This window comes from Populus nigra, chromosome 1 (genome assembly GCF_951802175.1).
Source record: "Populus nigra chromosome 1, ddPopNigr1.1, whole genome shotgun sequence".
NCBI lineage: Eukaryota > Viridiplantae > Streptophyta > Magnoliopsida > Malpighiales > Salicaceae > Populus > Populus nigra.
The window spans coordinates 26658304-26675599 of NC_084852.1; the positions used below are offsets into that span (position 1 = coordinate 26658304).

Sequence of the window (17296 nt, forward strand, 5' to 3'; positions counted from 1 at the left end):
TAACTCTAAAGCACCCTTCACTGGCATGCCTGGACCCTTTATACAAATGAAGGAGTTTTTACCGGTGTTAGTTTTGAAGAGGATATTCCTATTTGGACTATAACTTCCATGAATAGGATGTTAATTACACTATCATCTCCTACTAGTACCTAATATACTTTGTGATTGGAGATAACAATAGAAATGATGAGAACGTCCTCATATTGAAAATTCACACTTTCATCTTTATGAGGAAAAACTATTGGCTTGTGTTATTGAACCAATGATTTAGTAGTGGTGATGACTTGTTTCCTATACTTCCTCTTTCCATTATTAGAATCCTCTTTATAGAGGTTCCCCCTAATATTACATTGATCTTATGTAAAGCTGTAGCAGATTGACCATGTTCTTCTCTGTTTTACTTAAGGAGAAAATCCTTCTTAAGAAACTAACGAAGGTAGCCCTTAGCTACCAGCCTTTCAATTTCCTTCTTCAATACATAGCAATCCTCAGTTTTATGTGTCTTGTCTTTGTGAAAAAGACAATACTTTTTAGATGTATGTGTACTAGGAGGAGACTTCTTGGGCAAAGGATATCAGACAAACTTTTTTCCTTAGGTGGCTGTGGGACTTCAGCGAGGGAGGTGTTCAATAGAGAAGCACATGATTTAGGATAACCCGGATGTTCTTTGAATGGTTCCTTCTGACTCTTCTTGAGATTGTTGTCTATTCTGAGAGAGCGGTCCAACTTAGGTGAACGACCTCATTTGGGGGACTTTTCTGGCTGTTTGTCCTTGGTAAAACAGGAGGGACTATGATGCAATGTACTTGCCTCTTCTACCCGAATGTGGCTCTTCATGGTTTGCTTCACTTTTAGTAACCTTCTATCCGGTAGGGCATACAACTCCCTTCATAAGGTTTTTTCTCTCACCCTATTGATAAGGACTTTTAAAGCTACTGATTCGATTAAGTCTTAAATCGTCTATCCCTTGTAGACTCGTCCTTTGCTTGGGTGATTCCAAAGAGTTCAGTTGAACTCTTTTTAGCTGGAATACTTGTACTGAGACATGCCATTAGTTTGGCACAGAGGTCACTGAAACTAGCTATTGAACTTGGTTCTAGTTTGTTGTACCAAGCTCTTACTGAACCTCTGAAGGTTGTAGGGAGGATCTTGCACATGACATGACTGTCCTAAATAACTAACTCTAGACTACTGCGTATATTTTATATATGTTCTCTAGGATATATAAGTCCATAATAGTTATCCAGGGTCATTTTGGTGGCAATGTAATCTTTGAGTATGCAAATGTTTAACATATATTTGGATAGAGAAGAATATCTGATTTGATAAGGAGTGTAGCATCCTCCTGGATGAGTCCTTCCAGTTGTTTTCTACTCCTACGCATATCGGGTTCGGGGAAACTTGATGTGTCTAGGGTAGGATGGAGTGATAGATGGACAACCTCTTTTTTATGCTACCCAAACGGATGACTAGAAAAACCATTTTGCATTCGAGCATCATGAGGGCGTGTATGCTTTATGGAATGGCTCAATGACCCTTGAGGTTAAAGACCCTTGTTGCGATGTCACGGTCGCACAAATTAATTACCCTAGCTTCAAACACAACACACAAGATAGTATAAAGCAAGCAAGGGGTCGATCCCACGAGGAAGATTCAAGTTAGATTTTTATGCTAGATGATATGTAAATTGGGGGGGTTTGGACGTTATCTAGGCTAAAGCAAAAGAAAACAGAAAACTATCAAACTAAATTTAATAAAATCAGAAAATTATCAAGAGAACAAACCTTGGTCACAAGCACGCATCCACCTACAGAAATCAGAACTGATCATGGAAATGAAACATCAATTTATATTCTGAATATTTATCTCTTCTTAACATTGGTTAGTTAACGGATCCGTCGTATAACTAGCCCTAACCATCAAACAACCATAGTGTCCGCACTAGTAATTTAATTCAATGGCAGCCTTAAGAACTAGATAAGTTGATTAATCAAGAAAACATAATTGTCCGCAGTCTATGTTTGATTTGATTGAATGTTCTCCCTAAGATTAATAACATAGATCCGCCACAATTATTAAACTCAGTTGCTTCACAAGTTCATATATCACAACTTCGGTTTTGATATCAAACTTAACAATAGATTGTCTACAATAATAACTTAGAGTCCGCTCTAGCAATTAAAATAAACAATCATAGGAAAAATAAGCATAGGAGAACAAACATATTCATTATATAAACTGAAAAGAAAAGGTAAAATAAATCTCACAGTTCTTGAAATCCGAAGGTTTCCGTGTCCTTGCAACCAAGAAAAAGTGTTTAGCCTTGCATGTTTGTTGAACAACTAATCAAAAAGAAGGAAGAATGCATAATTTAGGGTTTCTTAGAGGAAGGGGGCATTTTTCTCTCCTTGGCTGGCTGCCCCACTTCTCTTCTCTTATTCTTTTTATATCCTAGGAAACCCTAGGTCTCTATTTTACAAAATAGTCCTCCATTAAGTAGACTGTTTACATTTAAGTACTTCAATAACTATTTTCCTAAAAAAGAAGAAATAGCCTTGCATGAAATCTTCAAGCTTTGACTTAGAGGAGGTAAATTGCTGAAATAAAAACTTGGATATCGGTTTAGATGCTTCGGAACATAATTTGGACTCGTTTCTTCACGAAACCTGTTTGCTGGCAGAATTTAGATGTCATCTTTGAAAAATCATATCTCCCTCATATGACATTGTTTTTGGCTGAAATGTTGAGCGTTTATATAACTTTGAGTCATGAATCCAAAAAAATTGAGTTTTCATCAATTGGACTTCTGTAGCTCCAGATATTCAAGTTGGAATGGCCGAAGGTCAATACTGGCAGATTGCGAGATTTGACTTTGAAGGCTGCGATTTCCATGCTCTTCTTATTTTATTTTCTTGCCTTAGATGTCCAGAAAGGTATGGATGTTACCTTTTTAAATCCACTAGAATCACTTCATTTCAACCTCTAGAGCTCACGCTCTGCACAAAACATCGACTGAAGGTCAAATCTGCCAATTACCTCCAATTTACTCCTTTTTGCATCTTTCATCCAAAAATGCCTTCAAAACATAAAACAAAGAATATCAAGGCATTTTATATATAAAACATGGACAAAACATTAGGTAGATGTGGGTGAAACTATCGAATAATATGGTTACATCAAATACCCCCACACTTAGCTCTTGCTCGTCCTCGAGAAAGGATAAATAAAATCAAATTGAAAATAGCTATGATCAATCTCTTAATCTCCCATCAATGTCCAAGAATATATGCATTATAAACAAGAATACAATCATGAAGGATAAATAGTATAATTCTCATGAATTCATTTACATGCAAACTTCAAAACTCAATCAATCGTCGGGATTTAAATGAAATCTATGCCATGCCAAAGTGATAGGTCCTCTCATTGATATACACTCCAACACTCACGTGTTTAAGGCTTATGTGTTTAAATCTCTCAAATTCAATCAATGAATATGTTCTACCATAAACTTGCTCTTCAATCTCATCTCCATTACTAACATATTACAAACAATGTATGAATCAAAAGGTCTTATTTTCTGGTTGTAATGGGGCTAAGGTAAAGGTGAGGTAAAAGAGAGTAAAAGAAAAAGGTTCAAACCAAAGAAAGTAGAGCATTCTGAAAAATGATATTTCAAACAAGATATTCCATCAAAGCACATAAATTTTCCATCTTTAATCACCAATGCTTAACTTCTTTTGATTTCAAGCTTTTTCAATATAAAATCTTAAGAACATAAAGGAACACTTTTTTCTTTTTCTTTTTCTTTTTTTTCTTTTCTTTTTCTTTCCTTTTTTTTTTACCTTTGGCAACTTTGCCCATCTTTTCATCAAGCATCACTTCTTCTTTCTTTTCACATAATTTCCAACCATAATTCCATGAGATATCATCAGTATATGCGCTACTAATCCTTGGCCAGGGGAAAAGGAAAACATATAGAAAGTTAAGGCTTATACATGGATAAAGCAAAGAAAAGATAAACAAGCTCAAAAGGGACTCACTAAGGATAATATGCTTTAGGTTGGCTTTTTGGCTCAAGTGGTTAAAATTCCTAATGCCTTTATCATCTTCATGTATGTATGTAATATGAATGTAATCTCAACAAGATATGAAGCAAGTTCTAAAGATAAATATCATTGAAAGAAGGCACAATCAAAGAATATAATGTTGAAGGCTCAAAAGCTTGCATTGGTATAACACTATAAAGTCAATATGGCATATTCTCAAAGTCAATCCCTAAACCAATTAAACCTTAAAATTTGCATGCATACTCCTTCATTTGATTTATATCTTCATCTATCTCAATTAATTCTCATACATAATACTCATATTCTCAAAAACCAATGGGAGTTAAAAAGATCAAACACAAAATTTTTTTTTTGAACAACAAAGAAAACTAAAATTTTCTCAATACCCCCACACTTAAAACACAACATTGTCCTCAATGTTGAAATAAAAGAAAAGGAATATTGGAGAATGACAAAAATAAAGTAAAATGCGAAAAATAAAAGACAAGGGAAAAAGAAAGCAAATCTGTTTTTTTTTATGCTGAGTTGCCTCCCAGTAAGCGCTTTTATTTTATGTCATTGGCTTGACATATGGCATGCTCATTCTTCATAGATTGGTTCAGCTAACTCTATAGAAGCGGTGAGTTCTACCGTCCAACCTTCATAGAAAGGTTTCAAACGATGCCCATTGACCTTGAGTACTTTGTTGGTTTCTAAACTTGTAATTTCAACTGCACCATAAGGAAAAACATTAGAAACAACAAAGGGTCCAATCCAACAAGAGCGTAATTTTCCAGGAAAAATTTTCAAACATGAATGATAAAGAAGGACTTTCTCTCCAACATGAAACTCCTTTCTTGTAAGCATTCGGTCATGAAGATTCTTAGTCTTTTCTTTGTAAATCCTAGCATTCTCATAAGCATCATTTCGTATTTCTTCCAATGTAATTCCAATTTTTTTGGGCACCAAAAGGATAGGGGCCACCCATTCATTGTCTATGATGGGGTGAATGACTTCTGCATCATGGGGAACAGTTTGCAAAGCTTGCAAAGCCAATGCTGATTCATGCATGTTTTGGGGAACACATATATACCTGTCCATCTCTTCTATCTTGGTAAAATCATAGCCATAGCTCAAAGCTACGCTTAATCCATCCTCACAATCAAAATCAAAAACTTGCTGCACACACTTATCAACTTGGTCATAGCATGTGATAGAATAAACATTGCTATAAGGATATTTCATTACATCATGAAAATTAAATTCAATCTTTTCATCTCCTACTTCCATAGACAAAGTATCCTTACCACAATCTATCCTTGTATTGGCAATTTTCAAGAATGGTCTCCCAAACAATATAGGAGTGCTGTTTGATGAATCACAAGAATCATGTTCCATATCAAGAATATAAAAGTCGCATGGAATGACCAAACTATCAATATTAACTAGGACATCTTCTATCACACCAAGTGGGTAAACAAAACTATGATCCGCAAGTTGTATTATAATGCTAGTTTTATTCAAAGGCTCAAGACTAAGAGAATCATAAACATGTTTGGGCATAACACTAATGGATGCACCTAAATCGCATAAAGCTCTTTTAAAACTAGCATTACCAATAACACATGGGATAGTAAACGCACCTGGGTCTTTTTGTTTCAAAGGCAGATTCTTTTGAACAACGGCAGATACAACTTCACCCATACTTACCGTTTCATGACCTTTCAGTTTGAAAGCTCTCTTGGTAGTACACAACTCCTTCAAGAATTTTGCATACTTGGGAATTTGCTTGATAGCATCAAGCAAAGGAATGTTGAGTTCTACTTTCTTGAAAACCTCTAAAATCTCTTTTTCTTTGTCCTCTTTCTTTGACCTAGAAGAACTCACAGGAAAGGGTGGAATTGTTTTAAAACTGGAAGTCATTGATTGAGGACTTTCCTTTAGAGTGTTGGTCGTGGTTTCAATTTGTGAAGGAGAAGGATGTTTCTTTTTTGTACTCAATTCAGTTTCTATCTCTTCTTCTTCCTCCATCTCAATTTGTTTCGACCTTTTCTCTTCAAGTTCTTTCCCACTTCGCAGCATGATCGCACTAACATTCTCTTTTGGATTCAATGCTTGGGAGGGCAATTTTCCATTCATTTGTGCTTCCAATTTCCCCACACTTGAAGCTACTTGCCCCATTTGCTTCTCCAAGTTGTGAATACTTGACCTTGTTTCCTGTTGAAAAGACATGACATTTTGTTGCAAGGTCACAGTGTTAGAAGCCAAAGTTTTCATCATCTCACGAAGATCATCACTGGATGACGACCCCATAACATTGGAGTTTGTTAATGGAGCGGGTTGTCTTGCTTGATAATTCTGTTGGGACTGAAATCCATGGGGATGGAATTGTCGGCTTTGATTGCCTTGTTGAGGCTGGTTCCCATACCATAGGTTGGGATGATCTCTCCATCCAGGATTGTACGTGTGGGAAAAAGGATCATACTTACGCTGAGGTTGTCCATTGAATGCTCCATCAACTGTATTAGCTTGTTCAATGTAATCTTCTTGCATTGTTAGGCACATATCTGAAGCATGTCCTTGTAAGGAGCATATGCTACAAACTTTCACCTGCTGTACATTGCCACAAGCCAAAGAACGCACAAGAGAAGTAAGATCATTAACTTTATTCTCAAGGTTAGAAATACTTATCTCATTTACTCGTTTATTTGCGAAGTCTCCACGAGTGCCAAACTGTTTCGAGTTGGCTGCCATGTTTGAGATCAATTGGCGTGCAGCCTCGGGTGTCTTATCTACCAATGCCCCTCCACTTGCAGCATTAATGATACTACGGTCAGTAGGCATCAATCCTTTATAGAAATATTGAATGAGCAGCTGATCGGGTATTTGATGATGAGGGCATTGAATGCACAGTTGCTCAAATCTTTCCCAATACTCGGAAAGTGTCTCTCCATGAGATTGTCGAATCCCACATATTTCTTTCCTTATGTTGGCAACTCGAGATGCTGGGAAATACTTCTCAAGGAAGATCTTCTTCATGCCATTCCACGTTCCAATTGAACCTGGGAGAATGGAGAAAAGCCATACCTTTGCTGCCCCTTTTAAAGAGAAAGGGAAAGCTTTCAACTTAACCTGTTCTTCATCAACTCCATTTGGTTTCATGCCAATGCAAACCATATGGAATTCCTTGAGATGAGTATGAGGATCTTCTCCTGCAAGACCATTGAAAGTTGGTAGCAAATGTATAAAACCAGATTTGAGCTCAAAGTTTACATTATTGTTGATGTTTATGCACAATGGCTGATTTTCCACGTTAGGAGCAGCAAGCTCCTTGAGTGTTTGTTGTCGTGCAACAGCCATGGTGTTAAGGCGAGCTTCCTTTCGTAACCTGCGTAAAGTTTTTTCTATTTCGAGATCAAAATGCACTTGACTTTGATTAGTAGAACAGGTTACTGGCATAAATCATCAAGAAAACTCAAAATAAACCAACCACACAAGAGATCGAAAACAATGCAAATTGTACGAAAATCCTACGGTAGAAAACAAAAACTGCCTAAAAACCCTAGAAAACAGTGGAATTTGGCCTCGATAGGGTGGGGCTAGTGGTTTACCACTAGTCCTGTTTAGAACGTCGTTTCCCTTCAGGAAACAAATTGTCAATACCTAATTCCACCAAAAAATATGTTTTGAACAGTACCGCTGCCGTAATGAACAGTACCGCAGCAAACAAAAATTCTGTTTTTTTTTTTTCAAAAAAAGAAATAACAATCACAGCAAATAAAAATAATAGCACAAGAATCAACTAAAATTACTTCCCCGGCAACGGCGCCAAAATTTGTTGCGATGTCGCGGTCGCACAAATTAATTACCCTAGCTTCAAACACAACACACAAGATAGTATAGAGCAAGCAAGGGGTCGATCCCACGAGGAAGATTCAAGTTAGATTTTTATGCTAGATGATATGTAATTTGGGGGGGTTTGGACATTATCTAGGCTAAAGCAAAAGAAAACAGAAAACTATCAAACTAAATTTAATAAAATCAGAAAATTATCAAGAGAACAAACCTTGGTCACAAGCACGCATCCACCTACAGAAATCAGAACTGATCATGGAAATGAAACATCAATTTATATTCTGAATATTTATCTCTTCTTAACATTGGTTAGTTAACGGATCCGCCGTATAACTAGCCCTAACCATCAAACAACCATAGTGTCCGCACTAGTAATTTAATTCAATGGCAGCCTTAAGAACTAGATAAGTTGATTAATCAAGAAAACATAACTGTCCACAGTCTATGTTTGATTTGATTGAATATTCTCCCTAAGATTAATAACGTAGATCCGCCACAATTATTAAACTCAGTTGCTTCACAAGTTCATATATCACAACTTCGGTTTTGATATCAAACTTAACAATAGATTGTCTACAATAATAACTTAGAGTCCACTCTAGCAATTAAAATAAACAATCATAGGAAAAATAAGCATAGGAGAACAAACATATTCATCATATAAACTGAAAAGAAAAGGTAAAATAAATCTCACAGTTCTTGAAATCCGAAGGTTTCTGTGTCCTTGCAACCAAGAAAAAGTGTTTAGCCTTGCATGTTTGTTGAACAACTAATCAAAAAGAAGGAAGAATGCATAATTTAGGGTTTCTTAGAGGAAGGGGGCGTTTTTCTCTCCTTGGCTGGCTGCCCCACTTCTCTTCTCTTATTCTTTTTATATCCTAGGAAACCCTAGGTCTCTATTTTACAAAATAGTCCTCCATTAAGTAGACTGTTTACATTTAAGTACTTCAATAACTATTTTCCTAAAAAATAAGAAATAGCCTTGCATGAAATCTTCAAGCTTTGACTTAGAGGAGGTAAATTGCTGAAATAAAAACTTGGATATCGGTTTAGATGCTTCAGAACGTAATTTGGACTCGTTTCTTCACGAAACCTGTTTGCTGGCAGAATTTAGATGTCATCTTTGAAAAATCATATCTCCCTCATATGACATCGTTTTTTGCTGCAATTTTGAGCATTTATATAACTTTGAGTCATGACTCCAACAAAATTGAGTTTGCATCAATTGGACTTCTGTAGCTCCAGATATTCAAGTTGGAATGGCCGAAGGTCAATACTGGCAGATTGCGAGATTTGACTTTGAAGGCTGCGATTTCCATGCTCTTCTTATTTTATTTTCTTGCCTTAGATGTCCAGAAAGGTATGGATGTTACCTTTTTAATTCCACTAGAATCACTTCATTTCAACCTTTAGAGCTCACGCTCTGCACAAAACATCGACTGAAGGTCAAATCTGCCAATTACCTCCAATTTACTCCTTTTTGCATCTTTCATCCAAAAATGCCTTCAAAACATAAAACAAAGAATATCAAGGCATTTTATATATAAAACATGGACAAAACATTAGGTAGATGTGGGTGAAACTATCGAATAATATGGTTACATCAACCCTATACTAGATCATTTTGCCTGTATTCTTCTGAGTAGTGTAATCATCTACGAATACTAGATGAGGCCTACTGTCGTAGAGATGAGTGTATAGATGTAGCAACTTGCTAAGGAGAGGTTGAGATTTGTTGAAGTGGATTTTCTCTCGCTTGTTGATTTCTCAACACTGCTTGGGTGAGGAGGTGTATATATTCTATAAGTTATTGAAGGATTGGTTATACAAGGGCTAAAGTATCTGCTGTGACGGGGAGATCATTAACTCGACCTTTCCAGGAGTTGATAATGATAATTAAGGAAAAACAGTAAAACAATAAACTTATTTATGACTTTTTGTAAGTGTTTCTCACAGACATCACCATTGATGATGTCCTAAAATCCAAGATATGTAAACAATGAGTTATTTAGTGTTTGGGATAATGTTTAATCAATATGTTTGAGTACTTGAATTTCTTCTCTTTAGTTTAAGGAATTCTAGGTTTATGGTAAAAACTTGAGTAACTGTAAAAAAAATTTCAATCAGGGGATTTAAATACCCCCGATGATGAAGTCAATATATTTATGGAAAAAACAATAAATGACTTAAAAGACCTTTAAACTTAAGGAACAAAGATGTTTGTTCTTGAGTTTTAAGTTGGTTAATGCTTTGAAATCTATATGAGTTTATTTTAAGAGATAAAAAGTTATGAACCCTTACTTAAATGGTTTAGAGGGTATTTATACTTCCTGAATCTTGTTGTTTTCATATAAAGGAAGGATTGCAAAGTCCCATGCTTTCGGCGGCATTAATGAGAGACAAATACGCCTTACATATCATTAAGGAGACAAAAAATATAGTAGGTCCTTTAAGAGACCTTATATACACCTATGAATATAAAGAAATCATTACATCAATATGAATGATTATTCTAGATGAAGAGGCATAACGATTTATCATGTCTTTAATACTTTTATTTTAGGAGATCGTTTAAAATCAGACATATAGCCTTAAAACTTGGCAATGGTTAAATCCAAATGCTTTGGGTTTGATATATTTGTCAAATCCACGTTACATTGGATTTGGTTGATTGCTAAGTCCAAGTGCTTTGGGTCTGACATATTTGTTAGACCCACGCTACTTTGAGTTTGGCTAACTATCAAGTCCAAGTGTTTTGGGTCTGATATATTTGTCAGATCCATTTTATTTTTTAAGATTTTTTCTATCTATAAAAATCTTAACCAAATATATTGACTCATTAGTGTTTTAGAATAGAAAAGATAAATTTATAAGAAAACTAAAATGCAAAATTATAGTTTTAATTTAAGAATAAAAAATAAATTATTATTGAAAACATAATATCCATAAAATATATACCTTATCTCATTGTTTTGAAGATCAATAAACAAAGCAAACGATTGAACTTGTAGTCATAATGCAAAAATTTCCCAAGAAAAAAGAAAAACATACGACTCAATCAAATGCAAACTTGGCATTGCCAATTGCTCGAGTGGTTCCATGTAGACCATCAATTTATAACTCTTTTACTTTATATGTCCAATAAAAATTCAAATGAAATCTAAAGGTACGGAAAAAAGACTTCATCGATAATCATTAGACAAATCCTATACCTATTTCCTAACTATTAGTCACTAATTATTTATAATTGCATCATTTAATTAAAAATGAACATTCTATTATTTATAGGGATGGAAATGGATAGTCATGGGGTAGGGCAAGTTTTTTAATATCCATACTTAACCTCTTACTCATGAAGTAAAACATTTAGATACTCATATTTTATTTATTGGATTTCAACTATCTTTTTATGACTATTTATTATTTAATAGAACAATAAAATAGTAATACATGTTTGTTAAATGATATATATATATATATATATATATATTGAGATATGTATTTTTTATATTGAATTTTAAAAATATAAATATTTATTTTAGGTTAAATTTGGATCGAAATTAATAATATTTAAATTATATTCATTACCTATTGAATAAAGTAATTAATTAATTATCAATAAAAAAACCAGCTCAAAATTTTTTCAGGTCGGTATTTATCAAATTTTACGGTTTGGATAGTAAAATAATTTTATAGATTTTTTTTTAGAGAAGTTAATGTTTTAAAAAGAAAAAAAATGTTAAGGGAAAATAGCAAGTCCCTTTAGAATTGTTTTGCCTTGAGGACAGCAAAACAAACCCGCTAAACCAAGAGGGTTTTAGACTTTTATGAACACAAGGGAGTATAATGTTACCCTTATAATTTAAAATTAATATCTTTATATCAACTTCATTTTTGTATAAGCCAAAATTCATTGCACCCTGTAATTGGGTGCAAATAAAAAAATAGACAATGAACAAATTCACTATTATAAACACACAAGAACTCGATATACACACACACACACACACACACACACTCTATCAAGATTGAGATTATGTGCAATGAATGTATCTACTAATTAATATCAATGACTAAATGTGTGAGTGGGTTGGAATTGAGCGATTTCAAAAATCAAAGGTCTAAATCAAAAAATTATAAATATCAAGGACTGAAGTCGTACAGTTTGTAAACTACAGGTACAAAAATCAATTGCCTCGCCCCGAACATAAAAGAAGAAGCCTCTAAAACCGAACTTGTCTCTGTCGAAGCCCCAAGTACTACAAAACCCCAGAGTTACATAGCTGGGTTGCATGTAGAATCAAATCCAAAACTATCCCTTTTGAATTTCCTTCTCTTCTTTGCTTGTGCATCCCTCACTTACAACACCTTTGCAAATTTAATTTTGCTATAAAAAAGGGTTTTTGGTTCAGGCATTTCATCGAACAAGTCCCATGCATTACATAGAAACGCCAAAAACGTATTCAAGGAGTGATCTTTATCTGTAAAACGAAAATGGGTGAGTGGTTGAAGAACCAGTTGTTCGTAAGCCATGCGATTGCAGCAGTAGGATCGGTAACAGTTGCCACTGCTGTCACTTACCCGCTTGATACTATCAAAGTGCTTATTCAGGTTTCTTCTGCCTTTTTATTCCTCGTTTCTTTTACATTTTCTTAATGTAATCACTTACTTATTTTGCATTATTGTTTTGTTGGAGATGGAGATCAGGTTGGTTCGAATTCTGGTAAACAATTAACATCACTTCAGGCTTTAAATAGAGTTCGTTCTTTATCTGGGAATTCAGGTACGAATTCTGCTTCAGTCGATTATTTTTTTGTCTGTTTCACGAGAATTTCTTCTCGGATTAATGCGTGAGTAGTATCATAATCCTGAATCCCTTTTCTTTGAATGAACATGCTAGGCTTGTATAGCGGTTTTGGGTGGTTGACTGTAGGCAAAACTCTTGGCCTTGGAGCTCGGTTTGGAGCCTATGAAATTTTAACTGCTTATTGTAAAGGTATTCAGAATTTCCCCTTCCCTGTCAGTTTAAGGTATTGAGTCAAACGAGTTTATATCTTGATGTTAGTTATGGAAACGAGTTCTGAATATATGAATTTTGATTGAGCTATTGACATTCTGGCAGATGGTCGAGAATACAGCTACGTGTATGTCTCTGAGGCCCTTATGGCTGGAATGGTCGCTGGTGCATTGGAATCACTTGTATGCTCTCCATTTGAACTTATTAAACTTCGTGCACAGGTTACATCTGCATCTCGAGTTCCAAGATCAACCCCTGTTACTGAAAATAGAGCTGTTGCACCCATTATTGCTAAATTACTACCTGGACATACTCCAGATAAGAAGGCATTGAACCATTTTGTTACCCTTTTATCCACCCTAACCAGTAAGCATCCAAATCTGGCTGGTGCCTTGCTAGATTACCCATGGATGATGACTGGGTCTGGGAAGGCGCCATCAGTCTGTGATGTTCGGAAGCCATCAAGCATCATCTCTTTGGAAGGATGGGGTGCACTGTGGAGAGGGATCAGATCAGGACTTGTTCGAGATTCTATTTTTGGTGGGGTATTCTTCAGTGGCTGGCAATTTATGCACGATGTAATGCTTAACTGGAAGGCAGTTGGGATGGATCCTATACCCAGGTTTGAAAAAAATGTCCATCTACTAATCTGAGCAAGACTCCCTGTTAAGTGCTTCTAATGATATTCTTGAAACCTACAACTGTGTTGCTAATCTGTAATAGTTTTGTAATTCCCAAGTTGGCAAGGCATTTTTTCCTAAAGAAATTGAGAAGATTGTTCAGAGGAAAAAAGAAAAGAAAAACATTGCTAAACATCTGCTAACTTGGTCTCAAAGTGTCTTCTGCTGCTATCTTTGGAAGCAACGTAATCAAGGGTTTGAGATATATTTGCAACCATGTGGCTCTCAAAGTCATGTTTTGCCAGTGAAATTGTGATGTGTTATTGTGTCTGTATCTAGTGGTCTACAGGGTTTTATGTGAATACCAGGTATATTTACCAACACTATTGGAGCATATGGTATAAGGTAAAGGATGCTAGAATAAGGTGACTGGCAGTTGCCTATACGTGCATTTTATATTTAAATTAGTTAATGTTCAACATTTATGTTACTTTAGAACTCCTACATGGAGGTTGTTAAGTGTAGTGTTTGATAATTCAGTCAGTTTATACAGTTTATATATGCTTCTTTTTTTGTTTCATTTAAACCCCTCTCTGCTCTATTATTTAATGTTTGTCTGTCAATATCCTTTTTTAGAGAAGAATGCTAGCCTTAGCTCCTTCAAAGCCAAAATAACAGCCAGCCATTTACCACCATACCCATCCCTTATCTTATCTTTTCTTTTCTTTCATTTCTTTCTTTCTTTTTTAATATATCTAGGTATTGTCTAAATCGCACCTGAAATTGTTCAATGATTACTCACATTGTTTATCAAAGGTCCCACAGAATTTTTTGCCGATAATATGTAGTTTTTTTTGTTTTTTCCAATGTATTTTATGTTTTAGGTTGAGCTCATTTTAAAATAAGATGCAAATGCTGCAAGATGGTAATTGCATAGGACTTGGGTGAACTGAGAATGCTTTCCAAATAGAGCTGTTGAATGAATTCCATCTCCTCTGATTGAGCATCTTTTCGGGATTCTAATTACTGTAAATGTAGATCTCAGGCCTTTTGCCACCTTTTTTTGCATTAGATGCTTGAAAGAGCCACTTAACTGACAGTTCTTATATAGATTATATCACTGGAAAATTATATATTGATCACTCATAATACGGAACTGTTTAGAATGGCTGCTTTCATTGGGAGTTTTTGGACTCGCACACTTGCTTGACCTATAGTACTTTATGTTTATGCTGAAACCTAGTTTTCCTAGTAACCTTTTGACATTGAAGGAACTACCTAAACTAAATGGATGAGAAAAACACTGTAGGATTCAAGGGACATGGTAGTTATTAGAAACTTATTCAATTCTATTGCGGTTATATAATTCAAAATGATGCACTGCATTAAGATACCGTACAATAATTTCAGTGCCATTGTACAGCCTGTTCATTCCCTCTTTTTTTTTTTTTGGAAGGGGGTGATATTTTCCCTGCTGGAAACCAGTAAATTCTTGTGCAGCACTCTGTAGCAATACTGTGTTATTTTTATCTCTTCTTCTCATAGTATTATGCCTTTTGTTAGGTCTAATGAAGAAGTCGGCTCACTCTCTCCTCTATCTGTTAGTCTTGCTGCTGGATTTTCTGGTTCCATTGCTGCAGCTGCATCTCATTGTTTTGACACTGCCAAATGTCGATCACAGTGCACAGTGCTACCCAAGGTTTGCTTCTTGTTACTGGCAGGTTTAACATAGATGATTTCTTATTCATTTTTTTTTTAAATAACTACTGCATCATCTTGATGGATTATTTATTTGAGTTTCTGTCCATTCTTCTGACGTTTTGGCATTTTGGTTTTGGTTTTCACTTGACATGAGTTAAAAACAAAGGCAAAGCGGAGAAGGGAGTGAATTTACCTCAAAAAACTTAATGTGGCAATATTGTTTTCTTGCAGTATATTTCTATGGAGAGGAACTTGTTGAGATGGACACGACCAGGGAATAGATTTGAGAGGTATACAGGGATCCACCCTGCAGACAGGAATATCTTGTTTCGTGGCCTGGGGTTGCGAATGGCTCGCAGTGGATTTGCATCGTTTATGATTGTTGGGAGTTATTATTTGACGGTCAATTACCTTGTTTCAGAGGGACCCAAGAAAAGAGGATCAAAAGAGAACAAGTTGTTATAAAATCGCCTGGCTGAGTCCATGTTCACTGCGAAGAGTTTCTCAGCGCAAAATGAACTATTTACTTCTGCAGCTTGGCAAAGCGGTGTTCGAGGAAAATGAACCGCTCGCCTAATATCCAAGTTTAAAAAAGAATCATTAAACTATCCTTATAAAAATATTCTTCAAAACTGCTTTATGTCCACGGTATTCCCCCTTCTCTGATTGAGGAAGATTTCATTATATTGCATTTTTGCCCATGGAATAGCTTCAAGATTTCAAAGCAACTCCAGATGTATGCAAAACCATCAAGCTAAATTGATAAATTGTCTCAAACTGAATAATTTTTCAATGAAACACCTCCTTTTTTCCTACCCAATACTTTGTGTGATCTCATTTATTACAATAAAAGTTAAATGGTGTGGTGTTTTTATTATTCTAAAATCATTGTTTACCATCTCGTATCTTGAATATTATTGTGAATTGAAGGAGTGGTTTTTTTTTTAATATTTAATTTGATTCTCATTCTATTTTTTTTTTTTTAATTTTTGCATGATTGCATCTTTATTTACTCAAATTAGCATTCAATTTAATGTATTTTTTAATATGATTGAATTGGAAGACAAATGACTAAAGTGAAAAATACGAGTAAAATAAATAATGTTTTTCAATTTTATTTGGAAAGTACATTTAAGTCCTCTATCATTTTTAGCTATTAAGTAATCGGCCTTTTTAATTCTAGAAAAATTAATTTTAAAATTATACATTATTTTCATTATTTTTCAGTTCTTATTGGGTAAGAGGAGAGAAGGAATCACTAAAATTCAACCTAAAGAGAAAGATTCGGCCCTTTTAATTCTAGAAAAATTAATTTCAAAATTATACATTATTTTCATTATTTTTCGGTTCTTATTGGGTGAGAGGAGAGAAGGAATCACTAAGTTTCAACCTAAAGAGAAAGATGTCATTTTTATGATTTCAACCTAAAGAGAAAGATGTCATTTCTATGATTCCGGTCACCAAAATGATAGATTTTTATTTCAAATGGTTTCATATAATGAGATGAGTTTGAATTAAGTGTTTTTTTTTTTTTTTTTTTACCTTGAAAGTGCCTAAAAAACATAGGAAAGAAATTAAATTTCATGTTGATTTTGGGTTTTGAAGTGGTTTTTTGTGTTTTTAAAGGTTAAGGGTTGGTTTAACAAGGTTATTAAAGTGTTTTCTAAGTGTTTGTAGTTGAAAATAAGTTTTTAAAAAGAAAAAAAACATATTCTAATTTTCTAGTTATCATAGTGGTTAGAATCTAAGAATTCTAAACAACACATCATCTATTTTTTTTCAAAATAAATTGGACGGACAACTTGTTATCCACCTCATTACCTTCTAAAAAAATATAAAGGGTGTCCGTGTGCATGCCCATAATGCTTGGCTTGACCTCTTTTTTAATATATATAGTTTTAATTTTTTTTTATTTAAAGCTTCTTTTATAAATTTTAAATAATTTTTAAGTTTGTATTTTACTTCTATGAATTTTTTTTGCTTATTTATTCTTTTTTAAAATAGTGATTATTTTTTAATTAGATTAGATATTTTTAATTTTTGAAGATATTAAT

The 17296-nt window shown here is 34.5% G+C and overlaps 1 protein-coding gene across 1 annotated transcript; it reads left to right on the forward strand.

The window, feature by feature from the left end:
• The first annotated feature begins 12111 nt into the window (after nucleotides 1-12111).
• Nucleotides 12112-16062, forward strand: LOC133694250 (mitochondrial arginine transporter BAC2). The gene is made up of 6 exons (XM_062115746.1): nucleotides 12112-12515; nucleotides 12612-12687; nucleotides 12805-12900; nucleotides 13027-13543; nucleotides 15105-15240; nucleotides 15474-16062. The coding sequence occupies exons 1-6, from the start codon at nucleotides 12399-12401 to the stop codon at nucleotides 15705-15707; spliced, it is 1176 nt and encodes a 391-aa protein (XP_061971730.1). The 5' UTR covers nucleotides 12112-12398; the 3' UTR covers nucleotides 15708-16062.
• The last annotated feature ends 1234 nt before the right edge of the window (nucleotides 16063-17296 follow it).

Bases quoted from the DNA above. Each gene is read 5' to 3' on its own strand.
- LOC133694250 (XM_062115746.1), top strand. From the start codon at position 12,399: ATGGGTGAGTGGTTGAAGAACCAGTTGTTCGTAAGCCATGCGATTGCA. The intron at 13,544-15,104 runs GTTTGAAAAAAA...GCCTTTTGTTAG, and splicing joins GGGATGGATCCTATACCCAG to GTCTAATGAAGAAGTCGGCT. The intron at 15,241-15,473 runs GTTTGCTTCTTG...GTTTTCTTGCAG, and splicing joins AGTGCACAGTGCTACCCAAG to TATATTTCTATGGAGAGGAA.